General features: G+C 41.0%; 1 protein-coding gene across 2 annotated transcripts in view; it reads left to right on the plus strand.

Moving 5' to 3' along the window:
* kif26ab (kinesin family member 26Ab) overlaps positions 1-17,946 on the plus strand; it is an 80,401-nt gene that overhangs the window by 36,385 nt on the left and 26,070 nt on the right. For both annotated transcript variants that reach the window (XM_028000361.1, XM_028000362.1), the window contains exon 4: positions 3,948-4,159. In XM_028000361.1, the coding sequence (XP_027856162.1) occupies positions 3,948-4,159 (212 nt within the window). The remainder of the gene's footprint in view (positions 1-3,947; positions 4,160-17,946) is intronic.

Consider the following 17,946-nt stretch of genomic DNA (forward strand, 5'->3'; position numbering starts at 1 on the left):
TCAAATGACACTTAACACTTTGTCCAGGTATTTCAGTTTCCTAAGCGGTTTTTAGATACGATCTGTGAAAAAATCCACAGATAAAAGCATTTTCCCCAAATGATTTGGAGTTACGTTCAACAGATGAGTCAGCAAATAGGTGGGGCCCATTGTATTTAAATTAAGTACAATCAGTAATATGTCATAGAATATATTTGTGTCACATATTTCATAAACACATTATAAAAAGATTATATATATACTGTTTATTAATTATGTTATAGCCATGTTATGGCCTACACAATCACAGGGACAACTTGTGACAGACATTCACTGATCCTTTTACCAAGGAGAGTAAGTCAGAAAATGTCCTTTCAATGAAGTTGGCTGTTGTGAAAATGCCATAACCAAATAATAATGAAAAGCTGAGTTTAGAGAAAAAAGGTTATTGTCAACAGGAAGATGAAATACTGGACCCAATAGTACTGGCAAGTTGAAAGGAGACATTAAATCAACTCGTGTTTTCCTGAAATCTCCTTACTCGCACAGATTGATTCATGAATTAGTGCAATAATTAGTGCAGCATGAAGCATGAACTTAGTGTTGAGCGAATATACTGTACAGTACATGAACATACTTTTCAGCAGGCTGGCATGTATTATTCTTTTTTACTGATCTCATTTAAAATTAACGTTATGTTACTCTGAATGTAAGCCATAACCATCAAAGCTAACAGACATAAATGTTTGAAATATATGATTGTGTTTGTAAGGGACCTAAATCATAGCTTTCACTATTGGAAATAGTGAAATAAATACATTTTCCATGCTATTTCAATTTATTGAGCTGTACATGTAGAACTAGGTGTGATTTTTTTCATATATTTTCGGGGCTCTCTTTGAAAGTCAGAACAATTTGACATTTCAAAAACATACCTTGCTTTAGCTTCGGTATGACAAGAGCTTTTAGTGGTTCCTGTAATTTGACTGAATTACAATATGAGCAGAGCTGTTCAGACCGAATCAAATCAACACTTTTCATCCTTTGCTTTAAAATTTCCAAAACCACATGCAGACTAATCTACATACACTCAACTTTTGAGGATTTCCGCTCTTCACCACAGTGGTTGGCTGCCTCCACAGCTAGCCACCAATTTTCTAGCCAGCAGACGATCTTGGCTGCTGCTGCCTTGCTGCAGCTGTGCTCGAATGGCAAAGAGCCACAGATGGCAGTGGTGACAAGAGAAGGAAGGAAAAAGGTTGACAATTCCAGTTTTCTTTCTTTATACTGCTTGGGATGTGATTGAATATTTGTATTGGTGTTTTCTATCAAGATGGGCTGAATAGTGTTATTTCCTCACCCAGAAGGAAACCCGTATCATTTAGCAGTCAATTCTCAACTCAGCTGGACTTTGTTGGTTATGGAGGCCAACTGAGAACAACAGCAAGATCAACACAAGGCCTATTTCACCTCAGCTGTAATTGTCTGTTGACTGCAGGGGTCAAAGGTTGCAGTGGACTCCCGGTGGACTGAAGGGAAGATGGTCTGTTGATTGAATGCTGACCTGCATTGCTCACTTCTGGACATCAGAGCTCCCTCTCAACAAACCCATATAATTTTTTTTCATTTCTTCAGTTTTCCTATTATATTTAAAATTTCATTGCTTTCTCTTCTCTCCTTTCTCTGTTTTATCTCGTTGAAAGAACCAAGGATAAAGGGTTGGGGGGTGAGAGGGTGGGAGGCCAGCTCATTAGTGACTTTTGGTGCAGACAGCCGAGTGCACATGGCTCCACTGACACAGCCTAATTACCTGACCGGGGGATAGATTCTTCTCCTCAGCCATAATCAGGGCCAGGCCCGGTCCAAGGCTGCAGGGAGCGGCTTGGGTGTGCAGCTTAAATCTCCTGCATTTATACCAAAGGGACATTTCTGCTAGGCACTGGGCCCAAGCTCAAATGTGTCTGTGTGTGTTGAGTCTGCATTTTATCCATTTTGAGCCTGCACCACAGCTCCATCTGTGCCCGGCTGTCTGTGTGTCCTCCTCAAATTTGCTGCCACTTGATTTAAAAACAGACCCTCCAACGACTCAATCAGCAGCAGATGTGATGAGCTGCACACCAGCTTCCTGTACGGCTGCGTGTGAAGTGCTCTAGTCTTTCATGCCAGAGTGTAATGGGTCCACTTCGCCGGTATGCGCTGAATTCCTAACTTGTCACCAACTCCAGCTTTGGTGTGAGGGCTTTCTGCTTCAGCAGCAGTTCAGGGATCTACAAAATATTTAGTGTTTCTGCATATTCCTGAAGTTGTTTATTTATAACTTCACACATTGAACCTTTATCCAACTTATCCTCCATCATTATGTCTCAAGGTGGAAAAACTAGATTTTTTTTTATTAAATAAGGGTGCTATTCTGAAGCTTACCATGCTCAAAATACCACTGTTTGACAACTGCTCAAGGATAACACAACACTACAAGCAGCAAGAGTCAAGTTTCTCATTTAGACATTAGAATGTAAGTCTGACATAAGCAGTCATGGCATTTAACTAGTGCAGCTGTCAGTCAGTAATGATAAATAACTTTATAATAAGTGTTTTGGAGGAAGTTATTTTTGTTGCCAAGGAGGAATCCAGTCTAAATTGTGTCGTGGTTAATCTGAGTACGTCATTGGTTAATTCAAAGGTTGTTGCTGAGCACCTGGTGTTCAAGTGACAAAGTTACAAATACTTCAAGGAACAACTAAAAATCAATAATTGTAGTGTTTTGTTAGTACCATTGCTGAATAAAATATGAACTCGGGTGGGAATTAACTTCTTGTATTTATGTTGGCTCCAGCTGAGGAGTACAACTGGTTCATGCTTCAGAGACGGACCAAAAACCTGACTGATAAACATAAAATAGGTCTACTTGCTGCTTGACTGTTGAAAAGCCATGTTTTTCTTTTCAATATATGAATATGCTATAACTGACCTTTTTAAAAACTCTGACCTGTCAATAACAATCTCGCTTTAATCAGGGGTCAAGGCTATTTATCCCAATAACTCACCAAAATACTGACACTCAGTACATGGGTGTGACATAGTTTGCTTACTGCTATAAAAGTATGGAAGAAGGATGAAATTAAAATGGAGTATGAATCAATGAAAGGTGGAATTGACCCAATTAAATACAACAAAACAAGTTTGCATCTTTTTTTACTGCTGCAGTTAACGTCTTGTTACATTCTTGCCAGCCCAAAATTGACTAAATGTTAAATTTCAACTTTAAAAAATATTTGTTAAACTTGTTTGATCGCCCTGAACTTATACTGTGTGCTGTGCATGTTTCTTGCTTCAGGATTTTTGAGTCAGATATGTAGCTGCTGCGTACACGGCTGTGTTTCATAACAGTGAGTGAAATATAATTTCAGCAAGAACTAACACTGCTCAAGGGCTGAATCAGGTGCGGCACACCTCAGTTTATTCCTGTTCTGTGGCTTGTTTCCTCAACAGGGCACGACTTGTACAGTATGCACAGCTCACACACCTCCTAGTTGTTTAAGCTATCCACAAACCACAGGTAATTTCTTTACCCTCTTTAAAACTCGCTCTCAGACATTTTGGCTCAACCTGCTTGAGTGCCAAATTAGCCATGGAGGTATAGATATAATCAGGGGTGCAGAGTGAGCTAAATCACAAGTGATTTAATTGCTAATTAAATGTGGGTTATTGCTTAATTACAGTATGTTACATCCAGAGCAACCTTGTGAGCGGTGCCAGAATCAATGAATGGTGCAGCATCCCTGTTGTTCTGTGGGGAGCCCTCTGCTGCGGATACTGCTGACTGCCACTAACCCGTACAGTTTGCAGCAGCTGCCCATCCATCTGTGGCAAAGGAGGGCAGAGGGGGGAGCAAATGGAGTGGAATGGAGGTGAACAGGACCGGCATGAGCTTGGGTTGTGGTCTTATCTCTGTATCCATGTGTTAACAGGCCCATAGTTTGATGGGGGATGCAGAAAGTGATGTCACAGCCTTGGAGGCGCCCGTCACCACCATGACAAACACCACCAGCAGCTGCAGCAGTACCACCACCTCGCTGACGCCCTGCAGACTGAAAGGCCCCAACCACCCAGGAGTCCCAGTACCCATAACCAGTGCATCCGCCTCTCCTTCCTCATCGGCAGCAACCTCCTTCTTCATCAGGTGAGCACCTCGACAAAACTGCAGTGAAACTTTGGACCGATTTGATTGTGTTGTTTTGCTGTACATCAATTTTGTCGGTGCAAAATGTGTTAGCAGACGCATTCAGGCTTCATTTTGTGCTCCAAACGGAAAACTGAGAAGGTTTGCACAGACTTGCCTTTTTCTGCCCACTGAAGTTGATGGTTCAGGTTGCTAGCCTTAGTGTAGGGCACCTATTCAGTAGAAATGTTGTTCCTACCATGCTTCACTTCTTTTATTCTGTGGGATGTGCATCATGCAGCTAAATGAACCTTTAGTGACAGGCACCAGTGAATTCGAATAGATAACAGAGTTACATAAGTTTATAGAAAGAGCGAGTGTGTCACGAAGGGAGCTTAGGGTAAAGCTTAATATTGTTCTGAGGTATTTTATTACGTTTAGTCATATTTTTTTTGTTTATGCAGACAGCTAAAGATCAGAACCACTAATTCAGGAAATTAATTCAGCTTAACTGTTTGTGTTTTGGAACTCGGGAACTGTTTCTGTCCTGTTTGGCTCTAAAAAATGGAAAAAAAATACAAGAGCACTTTCCTTCCGTCCTTCCGTCCAGCCATCCGTCCGCTCTGTGGTGGAATATCATTAATAGTTCTGGTAATGATAAGAATTTTGATCTATCAATTTCATTATAAATTCCAATTAATGATGTTTAAAAATGAATGATGCTGTCTTTTTTGTCTAGCTGGATTGTTAATTTTATTATTTTCTTTGTTTGTTCAATGACAGCATAAATAAATATTGACAAATTTGAAAATATGATTAAATGCAGTCATTTTGTGTAGCTTAGTGATACAAATCACTAAAGAAGCATATTACAAATGGGCAGCATCTGCGTTTGTGTAGCTGTGACTTCTGTGCTGTTCAGTCACAGTTACCTAAAATAGAAGTAATAAATATTTTCACAAAACCACAAAGTATTATGATAAAACTTTATGTCTATATTGCCCTCCCCTAGTTTTGGCAGTCCACTCAGTGCATACATCGCCTGCCTCTTTTCTCTAAAGAGAGCTATAGTGTGATGAATATTGATGAGAGAAGAAAGCTGGCTTGAGAGCGATGTGTAGAGGCATTGAAACCCTGCTCCACAGGAGGTGTAAGGAAGCAGCGAGGGGACCTGTGGTGTGTGACAGGAAGCCCACAGGGGATCAGTTTGGAGCAAAGCGTTTCTCTGAGGTGTCCAAATGGGCTTTATCTTCCCAGTTTTCAAAGCGCCAGAGTATATCAGTGCAACGATAAAGGCTTTTCTTTCACTGAGGGGACAACCCAAATCCATAACTCAACATGCATCCTCCTATTTGCAATGGATGTAATCAGGAGCTGCAGGGTTAATTTCTGATTTTGATTTATTAAATTTTATGTTTTCTTTGGACATAAGCTCACAGCACACCGTCTAATCCGAAGGCATGTTTTTCCCCTCGTAACTGGTGCTGATCGGACAGAGGCGTTCACCTTTCATCTCGTCCCAAAGAAAATCTGTTGCCAACAGCTCTGTGTTTGACTTGGCCCGCAAAAATACAATCATCAGGGTCAGACTTAAACAACATCACAATCTGCAGATAAAGAAAAGGTAGAAGAGATGTTTTTCGCTTGATTTGAAACACACTCGCTTCCTGACCCTCTGCAGCTGTTCTCTCTCTGTAATTGCTGATTGAAACGTAAGGCCCAAAAAGTGAAAAACAAACGCATCAATCAACAGTGTTTTTCTTCTTCTGTACCCCATTTTAAGGAGTAAAATTGAATAAAATAATTGTCCATCATATTTTCGGGCTGATTGAAAATTTGTATGTGATTAGTATTCGTCTTTTGTTCTCTGAAGATTCAATTAGTGGCATGCATGTGTAAATGCTGAAAGCCCAGCATATACGGTAGGAGCAGAATAAGCATAGAGCAGTTTGTACCCCAGCGGAGTACAGACGCCTCTTTAGACTCTTGTCTGACATTTAGCAACACCTTCTCTTCTCAAAAATGTTATTTCAATTAGATCTCAATTAGTCTGAGCCTACCTGCTCCAGTTTAACCTCTGCTGAGAGACAGAAATACTGTATGAGCCTTATCAACATTTCAACGAGTTTTCTTTCAAAATGACCTAATTTAAATTGCACCTAATTTGTTTCATTTAAGATTTCCTCTCAGTAGAAAAACATTTTAAGAAACAAAATGTGATCTCTTGCTGATTTTTGCACAAACTATGCACAAACTGTGCAAAAATCAGCAAGAGATCAGATTCATGTTGGGAAGCGTGATTGTTTACCTCCAATTAATCATTTCTGCTTCTGGGTGACTTGATTAGACAAATTACTTAATTATTTTAAAATTGATTCTTTAATCAATTGTGATGTTTTCCGGACTTATTAATTTAATGTTTGGATAAAATAAATATGGCGCCTTTCCACATTTTCCACATTTTGTTACATTGCAACCACAACCTTTAATGTATTTTATCGATATTTTATGTGACTGATAAATGCTAAGAGAGAAAATGTGAAGTAAGGGGAAATTGATGGTTTACAAAGTATTTTATAACAAATTTTTTTGAAAGTGTGGCATGAATTTGCATTCAGTCCCTGTAAGGAAATATCTTTCTGCAATTACAGTTCTTTTGGAGAACTGTAATCTCCACAGCATGATACTGCCACCACTTAGTAGAAATGTCACAATACTCAAATGTTAAACTCAATTCTGATGCAAAAAGAATATTAGATTCGTTTTTCAACAGGAGTCTTTCTGATAAAGATCAGAAAAATATAAACAATTGCAGCGTGACATTTTTTTTCATTTCATTAATTAAGCCAAATTAGTTGACTTTTCTGATATTTATCAATTTTGAAAATTTAAGTTCTGAGCTTCTGTTTAGCAAGACAGCAGATGTTTAAAGTGCTAATATCTGTTATTGAAATATGTAGCTCTGATCTTTTTGCGATTTTCCAGTAAAGTGCTGATCATAGCAAAAGGTATAAGCTAACAAGCTAACCCTGACCTGTCTGCTGTGCTCATCGGTCTTCATGCTTCATACATTAATGAATATTTTAAATTTTTTTGTAACAATTGTCACTCCTCTCCTTTGTCTTCCTTTTATTCATAAACACAGAAAATATACTCTGAAGCGAGGATTACCTCTGGGTCAATCATGGCCAGTTGGCAATTATTCTAACTATAAAGTCACAGGAAGATGGGATGAGTCCGCGGTCAAGCTCTGACTGGGTGGAGCGTGTGTCTGCATCTCATTGTGTGTGTTACAGAGGTGGGGAGGGCATAATGAATTTAGAGCCAGTGTTCGGCTGAGTTGCACGTTAACCACTGATTGCCTTGTGACGGAGCATATGATTAGTGTATTGACACAGTGTTGTGTAATGAAAACAGGGGGAGCTCTCAGCAGGGATGAAATGGTGGAGCAAACTGCTGCTTCGCAGGTTCCTCCACCCATATCTCTGTCCCATCAACACCTGCTGATTGTGACGCTGGGTTTGGTACAAGCTGGGCTCGTGGGATTTTTGGGTGCACGGCGCCTCGGGGGGTCCACTGCTCAGTTTGCAGCCCAGTTAGATCAGCAGGCTCACATCTACACAGCAGGATTAGACCGTTTTCATGGTTTATTGATACTCCCTTGTTTATGGGTTTTTGGAGGACGTGGTGAGTCCATTTATCACTCTGTTTCCTTGCCATGATCCAACCCTAGAGATGGTTGATTTACTTACTCTGATGACATAAAGTGGTAAAGAATAAAATGACTCAGAGGGCCACTGAGATTAAGGTGGCACACTAAAGGCAGGTGGGTTGCTGCAGACGCAGGGCAAACAGCTGTTTGCTGGAATGCGACCCTGGGGGGAGCATCAGGAGGAAGTGGTTTTATGGTCACCCATTGCTGTTTTGCAGCTGCTGCCCAGGTGAGTGTTTGTGTAGTAATGACTGTGATTGTGCAGAAATCCTCCTGTAATTGTGGCAGCAGGTCCATTTAGCCTTGCACGCACAAGACACTGCCTTTGTGTCAGCAACACACTCTGCCCTTCATCCCCCAGGCTGCTTGGAGTAACCATAGAAACATGTGACTTGCTCGTGGGAGTAAAATGTGACAAATTTTTCTTTCAAAAGTGGAGTGGGGAATTAGGAAGTTGCAATAGCCCACTCACGTCCAGTGAACTGTAATTTTGTCGGGGGGGGAGGGACGCGCATCTCATCAATGAGTCCCACACGTTGGAAAGTGGAGGCACTGCAGGGTCACAAGTGCCTGAAAAACACATGTTGGATTACTTACTAAAGTCTATTGTCTATTCATGTGAGCTTAGGAGTTGGAAATGAAGTCAACAGATTTCATCCTGTTTGTTTTTAAAGGGGGCAATGATGCAAACACAATGTGCATCAGTCCATCTATCCACCCATTGTCTTCCGCTTATCTGAGGTTGGATGGTGGCAGTAACGGCACCCCAGTGACACTCTCCAAGACGATGTCAGGCCAGAAGGAATATGTAGGACCCAACCTGCAGGGAGTTGAATGCCCACCTTATAATGGCAGTCTGACCTCATGAAAGGTCAGACAACAACAAACAGAGGAGATGTCGGCGTCCTTATGCCAGCGTTGGAGCGACAAGCTTCTCATATGTGGCAGGAGCTACTTATATATGTGGCATTTTGGAGAAATTGTAGTTGGCAATTTATAAGAGCAATGGATTCAACACTTTTGAATAATAAATACAATTGATGAACTGAGCTGTGAGATCGCTTGTGCAGCCAGCTGCTCATTCTCCAAAGAGGCCAGTTCCTGGCGCATTACAAACTGCCGTAATGTGAAATACCCGTTTTGTGAAATACACCAATTTCGATATGGCTGAAAAATCACTTCATCCTAACACAAAAGCTTTTTGTCAAAAACCACGGGTTTTTCATACTGGCCTGTTTCCATTAACCGTGTTTTTTTTTTTGGTAATTTCAATTTGCGCAATTTTATGGTCAATGGAAACGCAGCTAGAGACTGATCTTTGCCAGATTGTGCATGGTGGTTGAGCTGTGGCTCCTACTGGAACAGGAAATGCCCTCCACTTAGGCCGACCACCTTGCAGGCAGACAGACACACTGAGGTCAGACATAGTGTAAGCCTGGGAACATACAAACATCTGGAGCTTCAGGAAATGCAGTGGTTTTATTCTCTAACAAGGGAGGGATCTATGCAGTGACTCTAGGGACAGACAAAGCAGGGCATGACTGTGTTTGGATTGTTGCGCCGTGATTGACAGGAGGGATCTTTGGCGGTGACAAACAGACAGAATAGATTACAGGGAGCACAGGGGTCTGCTGAGCGCAGTTGGTCTGGCCCACATAGCCGGGGGATACAGACTCAGAGCAGGCCAGTCACTGCCTGGGATGAATGTGCTTATAAATGCTGTCATTCAGAAGTCGAGCTTAGACTGATGCTCCTCTCTGAAAGCGTCAGGAGAGGGAGGTCTGTGTCTGTGGAGAAGAATATATTGGATTCACTGCCATGGGAGTCAAGTAAGTTATGTTGTACACAGTGAAGACTGAGCTCACCTGGATGTGTTAGAGCCTTCCTGTGTGTGTTTGTTGGCTTGAATCTGCCTTGTGAGCTGTTTTTCTCTCTCTTTCCTCTCTCTCCCGATCTATCTTTCTTTGTGTGTCACACTCTTTTTTTTTTGCTCTGTGGAATGTGCAGTTTTGTGCTGCTGGAGTTGGACTGTGTGCTCCCTCGAGGTGAGGGGCTAATAGTTTTGTTGTCAAGCTGCGGCGAGATGGATTCCTCCACCAAGAGAGGGAGTGTAAGCACACTGTATGGTATGTAGCTGTATTACATACAGCAGAAATCCGGGCTCTATTTTTTTTTTAGGAAACGACCACAATGGGGCAGAAGATGTTAATACTGTGTGTACCTCTGGAGACTGACAAATGAGAATTGACTCATATCAATCTGTTGAATCTGAGCAACACATGCCCACGGCGGCAAGTGGCTCATCAGAAGTATTGAGAGGGAGGAGGGATGGTTGAGCTGGTATTTGTCTTTGTTTGCTGGTGGATAAAACACCAGCTGGTTTTTTTCCTGTCATAATCAGGCTGATGGGACTAATGGTTCCTTCTGTGCGGCAGCTAACATTGGCTGCACCAGCTGAGGCAGCAAAAAGGTTGGAACCTGCAGAAAATGCCAGGTGTGAATTCATCCAAGACTTGTCGGGTTTCGTCAAGGCTGAGGTGTTGATGAAGGTTGAGCTCGGCCTTGCAGCCTAAGGGATCTGCACTTTTTCATTCACCTGCATGCAGCAAAAAGTTGCATCGCTGATTCAAAATCATACTGTACTGTAAGTCTGAAGACGTCAATGTTTCTAACGACGGATACAGATAAAGTCTTTACACAGAGTCAAGAACATGGAAACAACTAAAATTTAGTCACGATATTTCAGCAAGGTTTTTGAAGAGTGGGCAGAAATATTTGCATTTCCAGATTTTTTTTATTTAAAATCTAAACTTTTACCATCCATCCATCTCTATTTGTGCTCTGCTTTGAAAATCTGAGTCTTTGAAATAATTGAATGTTATCGTGAGAAATCTCTAGAACCCTGTTTACAGTATTGAGCCTTTGGATGGAAAAGATCACGTTAGGCTTGGGGCATACCTGTATAAATTGTACACAGCAGAGAAGTGCATGTTGAATATTTCATGAGAGATTTTGATATGAATTCTGTGTTCAGTTTACAGGAAAGGCAGCTGAAACTCTCAGGATTTGTGTTGATTGACAACAGGTTGAGGATAGTTTGTTTTAGAAATGTGATTTAGTTGGAAATTTCTATTGAGCGTGTTTGATTTAAAAGACTTCTTTCAAAAGTGTGCGTCCTGGTGATGCGGCGCTCGCAGCCTCTGGGGTTGGGTTCTGTTATGACTGGCAGGTCAGAATCACTCTTCCCTGACATTATGAAAAGCTGCAGAAATTGGAAAGGAAGAATAGCGGAAGTATTATCACGTTGATAACACAGGGATATTTTGTCCCAGTTCCCTTGTTCCACTAAGTAAATCCCCTGAGTCAGGAAGTGTGTCTGGCCCACTCACATTGCCTGAAGCGGTCAGTGAATGTGGGGATGACAAACAAAGAGCTGAAGTGCTGACACAAGCCTTTGCACTCACCCTGGGTCCACATGTGTTGAGCCCTGTGGGGAGCAGGGAAAGCACTGCTGTCTAAACCTGACAGTTTCATTTCACAAACAGAAATTAGTGGCAGAGATTTATTTTCTGTTGAGATTAGAGATGCACTGATCAGAGTGTTGTGGCCATATCCAGTCACCAGCTTCATTAGGCTATCAATGACTTTTTTGATTCTGATTTCTCTTTAAGCAATTTTAAAAAAAGGATCAAACAATTGATTTTTACCTTCCTGCCATGATCAGCTAAAAGATGGTGATGATTTTGAGCTTAGCATCTTATTAGCAAGTAGCAAGGTTAGTGTAACTAGCATAAATAAACCAGCTGTCTTTGTGTGCATGAGAATGTAAATACTTATGTGAACTCTTAAGATATTCTAAAATATGGCAATATTTCCACAAACACCATGTTTCTATAAGACTGGAACCTAAAAACGATAAAACAAAACAACTTTGCTGCACTCCATTCAGCCTTCCTGTTATCTGCTGAAAGGCTTGGTCTCCCATGCAACCTGAACTTTTGCGTTCTGTGTTTCTTTGTTCATTTTTTAATTGGATCACTAATACTAAAAATAGTTAAAAAATGTTCACAAACACCCATCTCCAGACAAAAAATGTGGTTGTCAGCATAATGTGGCAGAATTTAGGTACAGTACATCAACTGATGGTAAACCGATCTTGTATAAGATACTTTAGTTTTCAATTGAGTTTTTATCCGATTCCAGGCACCAACATAACTCAATCTATTGTAGGTATGTCACTTGACACAGAGCTGCCTTTGTCAGTCAGGACTGTGGTGACAACAGTAAAAAAGGCTAAATTGTGTGCGATTAGTTTCATGTGGGCAGGAGAGGCCGTGCCCTGAACATCAATCCCTTTCGGCTCAGTTTGCCTGCCCACGTCGAACATTCCCTGTCTAACTGGATAACAGCCCTGATGGCTACCCACGGGGCTTCATGATCAGTACATTAGCGTTTAGTTATCATGAGTATTTCTCTTACTCCCATCCCATGGAATGGATATTATGTGTCATGACTGTGGGGGCTCAAGGATGCCATCGAAACCTCTTTGGTGCCCCTCAGTGAAAGGTGTCATGCAAATGGAGTCTATTATCTCTGTCATTAGGAGTAGTTGCTTTCACGTTGTGGCTCAGACAGTGTAAGAGTGAAAAAAGAAAGACTGGCAAATGAAGTGTGCTGTTGAAGTTTATGACCTTATTGTGGAAAAGAGACTCATGATCTCTTGTGAGCTGCCTTTATGTGCTACAATCTGGATAAACAAAGGTGTCTCCTGCTGGGGCGTCTCAGGCATCGCTGTTCCTAAGTACTCAGCTGTGCCATGCCCTTCCTTTCAATAGGAACAACTAATATCTGCCTAATCACCAGTTGCAAGTTGATTTCCCCAAACACATGTGCTTTATTTTTCTAGAGATGCACATTTGCAGGACCTTATTCTGCTGAGTTAACTGGTTGACTGGTCTTTTGATAGTCAGGCACTATGATTACCACTGTGGATTGGCGATTGTTAGGACAGGGGTTGTAGCTTTTGTCTCATCATCCTCCAAAGCCAGACCTTTTAATTGTGATTGCTGCTTTTTTAATCTCCATCTATTGCTGGTGTTGCTGCAGAAGGGTTGAAACAGGCAACTGTGGGGGACTCAAACTAAGAAATTATTGGACTAATGAGGCTGCTGCAACACACATTGTTGTGTTGACATAATATTATTATCTGGGAATGTACAAATTAACCTTTGACCTTTCTCTAAATTAATGTAATTAATACAAATTGAGGTACAGACAGAGAGGAAACATTGTGACTAATGCAAATTGCATTGTGTATATCCACCACTTTGCACATTTTAGAAGGGAAATGCAAAAATGTATTTTTGTGTCTCTCAATGTTTCAACATCTTGCCATAAAATTAAAAGCTACAATTAAATTATCCCTGATGTTTGTGTCACCACATGCATTGTCTTGAACAGAAAGGATTATACCCTGTAATCAGTTCATGACCTTGTATGTGAGAACCAGCTGCAAGGTTTTTTAAAAATCTCTTTCTGCACATACACCAGTTGTGGCTCCCTGTGTGTGCTTGTTGGCTTTACGGGTATGTGATAGCGGATGAACCTTTTGATTTGAATGAGACATCTGCAAACACATTTCTTCAAGATGAGGATTACATTAGGCCTGGGTCACTAACCTGTACCAAGATAGACAGAGGTTTTAAAGAGTTGATTAATCACCCCCAAATGTTCTTAGCTGCCTGTGGGCCTGTTTGTTGTGATAGCCTCTGTGCGGAGAAGTGCAAATAAATAATCGCTAGGTGTCTTCCGCTGGTAGAAAGTGATTAATGAAGCGGGGAAGTGGAGCAGAAGTAAGCTGACTTTTACCCCTTTGCCTGTCAATCCCATGCTCATCAAGGTCTTAAGTTGTGTTATGAATTAAATTAAAGAACAATATATTTGATTGAAGAATTGTCTCATGTGAATTACCCTCTCTAGTCTTTTGTCTGCAATATCCTGATTCCAGTTGATGTTGTTTCAAGACAGGAAACATCATTCAGCTTGTGATGACTTGAGGTGAGTGCCAAGACATTTTTTGTGTGCCCTGAGTAAAACCGCCTGAGGTTCTAGGGAGGTTTCTGAGGGAAGATGTGGGTGGGATGATGGGTAAACTAGAGTTCAACATGTGTGTGAAGGATGTGAAGCTGTTCCAACCTCCCCGCAGCCGTGGAGAGGAGTGTACAGCAGAATACCAGGAGCAATGTCTCAGGAGTACGGAGAAAATGCAAAAAAAACCCGGAGAGATGAAAGCAGCTGTTAATCTTCATCAGCATGCCAGAGGTGGGGAGACTGCCGTCTGTGAAGATGGCAGGAGCATGTCTTCATCATCACGTGTCACCTATCAGCTGAAAAGCATACTTGCCTCCAAAATTTTCACTTTCAACTGCCGGAAAAAAAAATTGAGGCAACAGCTGAGTATTTTAGTGCTGCAGGTAGTCTGTTGCTGCAAATCTTCATTCACACTTCTGTCTCCTGTTGCAAATACCCTTTGGTTCTTTTCCTCTATAGATCCTAAATTTGTAAGCTTATCTCATTGACATACAAAAGGTCCTGCCAAGTCAAAGCCCAGTGCTTTGTTCAGTCCTTCGTGGCCAGTTAAGGCCACATTAGGAAGATGAGATCCTGAATGCTGGAAAGAACAATAAAGTGAACGGTGAATGGAATTATACCCACATATTTCCTTCCTGTGCTTGTCTTAAGCCATGCTTAAGCCCCCTTTTGGCGAGACGTCTTAATGGCTTTTCAGTGTGGGAATGTGACAGATAAGTGAGTGTGTGACTCACTCAATGGGTGCAGGGTGTATAGAGATGCAGTCAGTTTCAGGAAAGAAGTTTAAAAAAATACCTTGTTTCTAGGTGATTGTGGACCATAGTAGTTTCTTATCCATCACAAATGAGACTCATAGCTCTGATTTTAAAAGCAAACATATGTTTACAGTTCAAGATCTACATTCAGAGCCTATGCCCTTATTTCTCCACAATGCTCAATGTATTTTGCAGAGATTTTATGCGACAGACCAACACAGTGCAAATTTGTGTACATGGTTTTCCCACCTCATAATTACCATCTACCCACAGCATGATGCTGCCACCTCCATGTCTCACCTGGAAATGGTGTGTAGGGTGATGTACAGTGTTTATTCCTTACACACAGCACTTTGCTGATACCTTCAGCAAATACTCAAATTTATTTATACTCAAAGAATAAATAACACACAATTGAACTAGATTTACTAATTGAGTCTAGTTCAATCGGTGACTGTTACATTGCACTATTTTTAGGGGAGTCAGAGTAGAGAGCATTATATGCAAATGTACACACATATGTCCTACTTTGTTTTGGTCTATGACATAAAATGGTTCAGAAATATATCCAAGCCTGGGAATTTAACATGGTAAAAGTAAAGTAGTGTGAATACGGTTGTTGTCCATATCATGTTGCCAGGGTACTTTACATCCAAATATGTACAAAATACACTAAGCTGTTGCTACTTGCCAATGCTTGCATTTCTGTTTACACTGATATACTGTAGCACCAAACCAGACTTTCTTGAATATTGATGAGTTTTTTCACTTTTTGTCACCAACTGTTCCATTTATTCTTGGCCGACTGGGGATTCCCATCTCTGGGAATAAAGCAATTCCAAGCTGGCTGTGGCATAGTCCCAGCAATCATTTTTTTTCTCTCCCCTGTTTTCCTCTCAGGCAGAAAATGATTTACCTCCTCGTGGACAGTGCTTCATTGGCACAGAGCCAGGCTCACTGATCGAAGAGAGGACTTGGTTTTACACCCTGCTGCTTCCTTTCATGCTGCCTTAGTCTGTTTCCTCTGCATCTTTCTCTTAATGTCCGTTCCCCCTAATTCATTTTTTAATCCCAGCTGTACCTTTGCACTGCCTACTTCAACGTTTATCAGTGACAGCCCCTTCCTTCCCATTTGTTTCTAATGATCCCCTGCTATTCAAGCTATTCTCCGGAGGATACCCTAATGTTCCGTTTTCCACCTCAGTCCACAGTCCCCTTTGAAAATCAGACTGTGACAGAACAGGTTTACAACCCGCTGGCAAAAATAGGAATTTTATTTGCAGGGTTTTGCTGTTTTATTCTGATAGCAGCACTCCTTGACAACGCAAAGTGATTCAGATACGACAAGTCAGTTGCAGAAGGCAATGCCAGTCTTTGTTGGGAATTTTTTCTTATGTGACAACACATTGTATTCACAGATGTTACATGAATGCATTTGGCCTTACCTAATTGGCTAGAGACTGGTGCAGCAAAGATGTGTGAGCAGCCTTGGGCTGTCAGCAGTCGGCACACAAATAAGGTACCATTTGATTCTCCGTGCGCAAGGTCAGACACTGTGCAGGGACAAAAGGCTTGCTGAACACCTTGTTGAAACAAAGAGCCTTTCCAGAAGGCTTGGTCCAACGTGCTTGGAACACACCAGGCCGGATATTGTGCAGCAAAATGGACATCCCATTTATTGGTGTCTAGTTTTGTTGGAATGCGTTTATCTATTTCTAAGGATTTATAGAAAGACCATTAATCTTAGCCTGTAGCTGTCTGTGTATTTCCTGTAAAGGGCTCCTGACACAGAAGAGAAGAGCCTTCAGACTGCTGTTACAACTGCCAAGCAGCAGAAAACGAGCTTGCAGTCATTTGAAAGCTACAGATCTTTTTGGACTGATAAGACTCAACAGACAGCCAGAGAAGCTTGCCAAAAAAAAGAGGAAACAGATTTTTTTTTTCAAAATGTCTGAAAAGATCTCAGATTTGGCCAAAGCTTATCTGAATGATAAGAAAACTCCAGTGAACGGAGCGAGAATCTGTTCCAGCATCTCCCGGTAGTAGCCTTTGTGGGTTTTTTTTTCTCCTGTTTTTAAGAAGGGATTGCACATTTTTTTCTTCAATGATCTTTTTTTTTAGCCACATTGCAAGATTAATCTGGGTTTTCACAAGGCTGAAGCACCAGGCAGTAGTTTCGAGCATTTCAGGATAGGGAAGAGGACGTGAGAAAAAAACTAAATGAATGTTTACACCAAGAGCCCCTTGATTGCAGGGAGATTTTAGAAAAGAGATGGGCTCATTACCTGACTAAACGTCTGAGCCACACAAGAGGACAAGATTAGCTTTGTCATGCACTAGACAGCCTGTCCCTTTGGTATCACCCCCTTTATAGCTAATGTGTAACATAGATGTGCATATTTAATTAGTTCTTTAATGAATAAAAACCTAAGGTGCCCTCTGAGACAGGTACCAAAAGAAGAGCTTTTAGTGCCACTATAATTCAAATGCAGCTCCAGTCAGACTTCTTCATGACTGTTATTTTAATGTCTTTTAATTTCTAATGATGAATTCCCACTACTCCTGTTTTGGGATGATATGACACAACAAAGAAAACATAAATTAATCTTAAAAATAATAATTTGACAAGCAGGGTTCAAATGTATACATTCAGACTCAAACATTTACGGATATTTGGTGAAATATTGCATATATGTGGCAGTCAACAAGCTTCTGGCATCACATTTATTGATTTCTAGGAAAATATCTTGTTTTTAAGCATAAATCATGCAGTTTCAACAAGGTGGAAGGCAGTGGAACTCCAAAGGTTTAATGTTAGCCAGCTTTATGCATAAGATAACCAATTGTGATGCTTGTGTAGGATGAGTGGAAACCTAATCTGACCAAACAATGAACCTCTGATAGAAAATTCATTTGGATATTTAAGAACTATCCATGTACCATGAAAATTCAAGTTTATTATAAGATGGAAGATGCAGGAACACTATCCACAGTGATGAGAGTTCAAAATTAAAATATGTATTGAGAGGCTGCCTGGTCCAAAATTGCACCCTGTTACATCGTTCCAGCATTCAAACTTTAGTTTTTAACCACCTCTCCTTCACTCGCTCCTCACTGGCTCTTTCAGTTTGCCTCATGTTTATTAAGCTCTGTTTAATCCTTGGCTTCTTGTTTGTTCCTCCCTGTTTTTTGTAAGTTGTTCTGAGTTCTTTATTAAATCTTATTTCCTCATATTCCTCTGATTTTTGACT

Source organism: Xiphophorus couchianus, chromosome 19 (assembly GCF_001444195.1).
Source record: "Xiphophorus couchianus chromosome 19, X_couchianus-1.0, whole genome shotgun sequence".
In the NCBI taxonomy this organism is placed as follows: domain Eukaryota; kingdom Metazoa; phylum Chordata; class Actinopteri; order Cyprinodontiformes; family Poeciliidae; genus Xiphophorus; species Xiphophorus couchianus.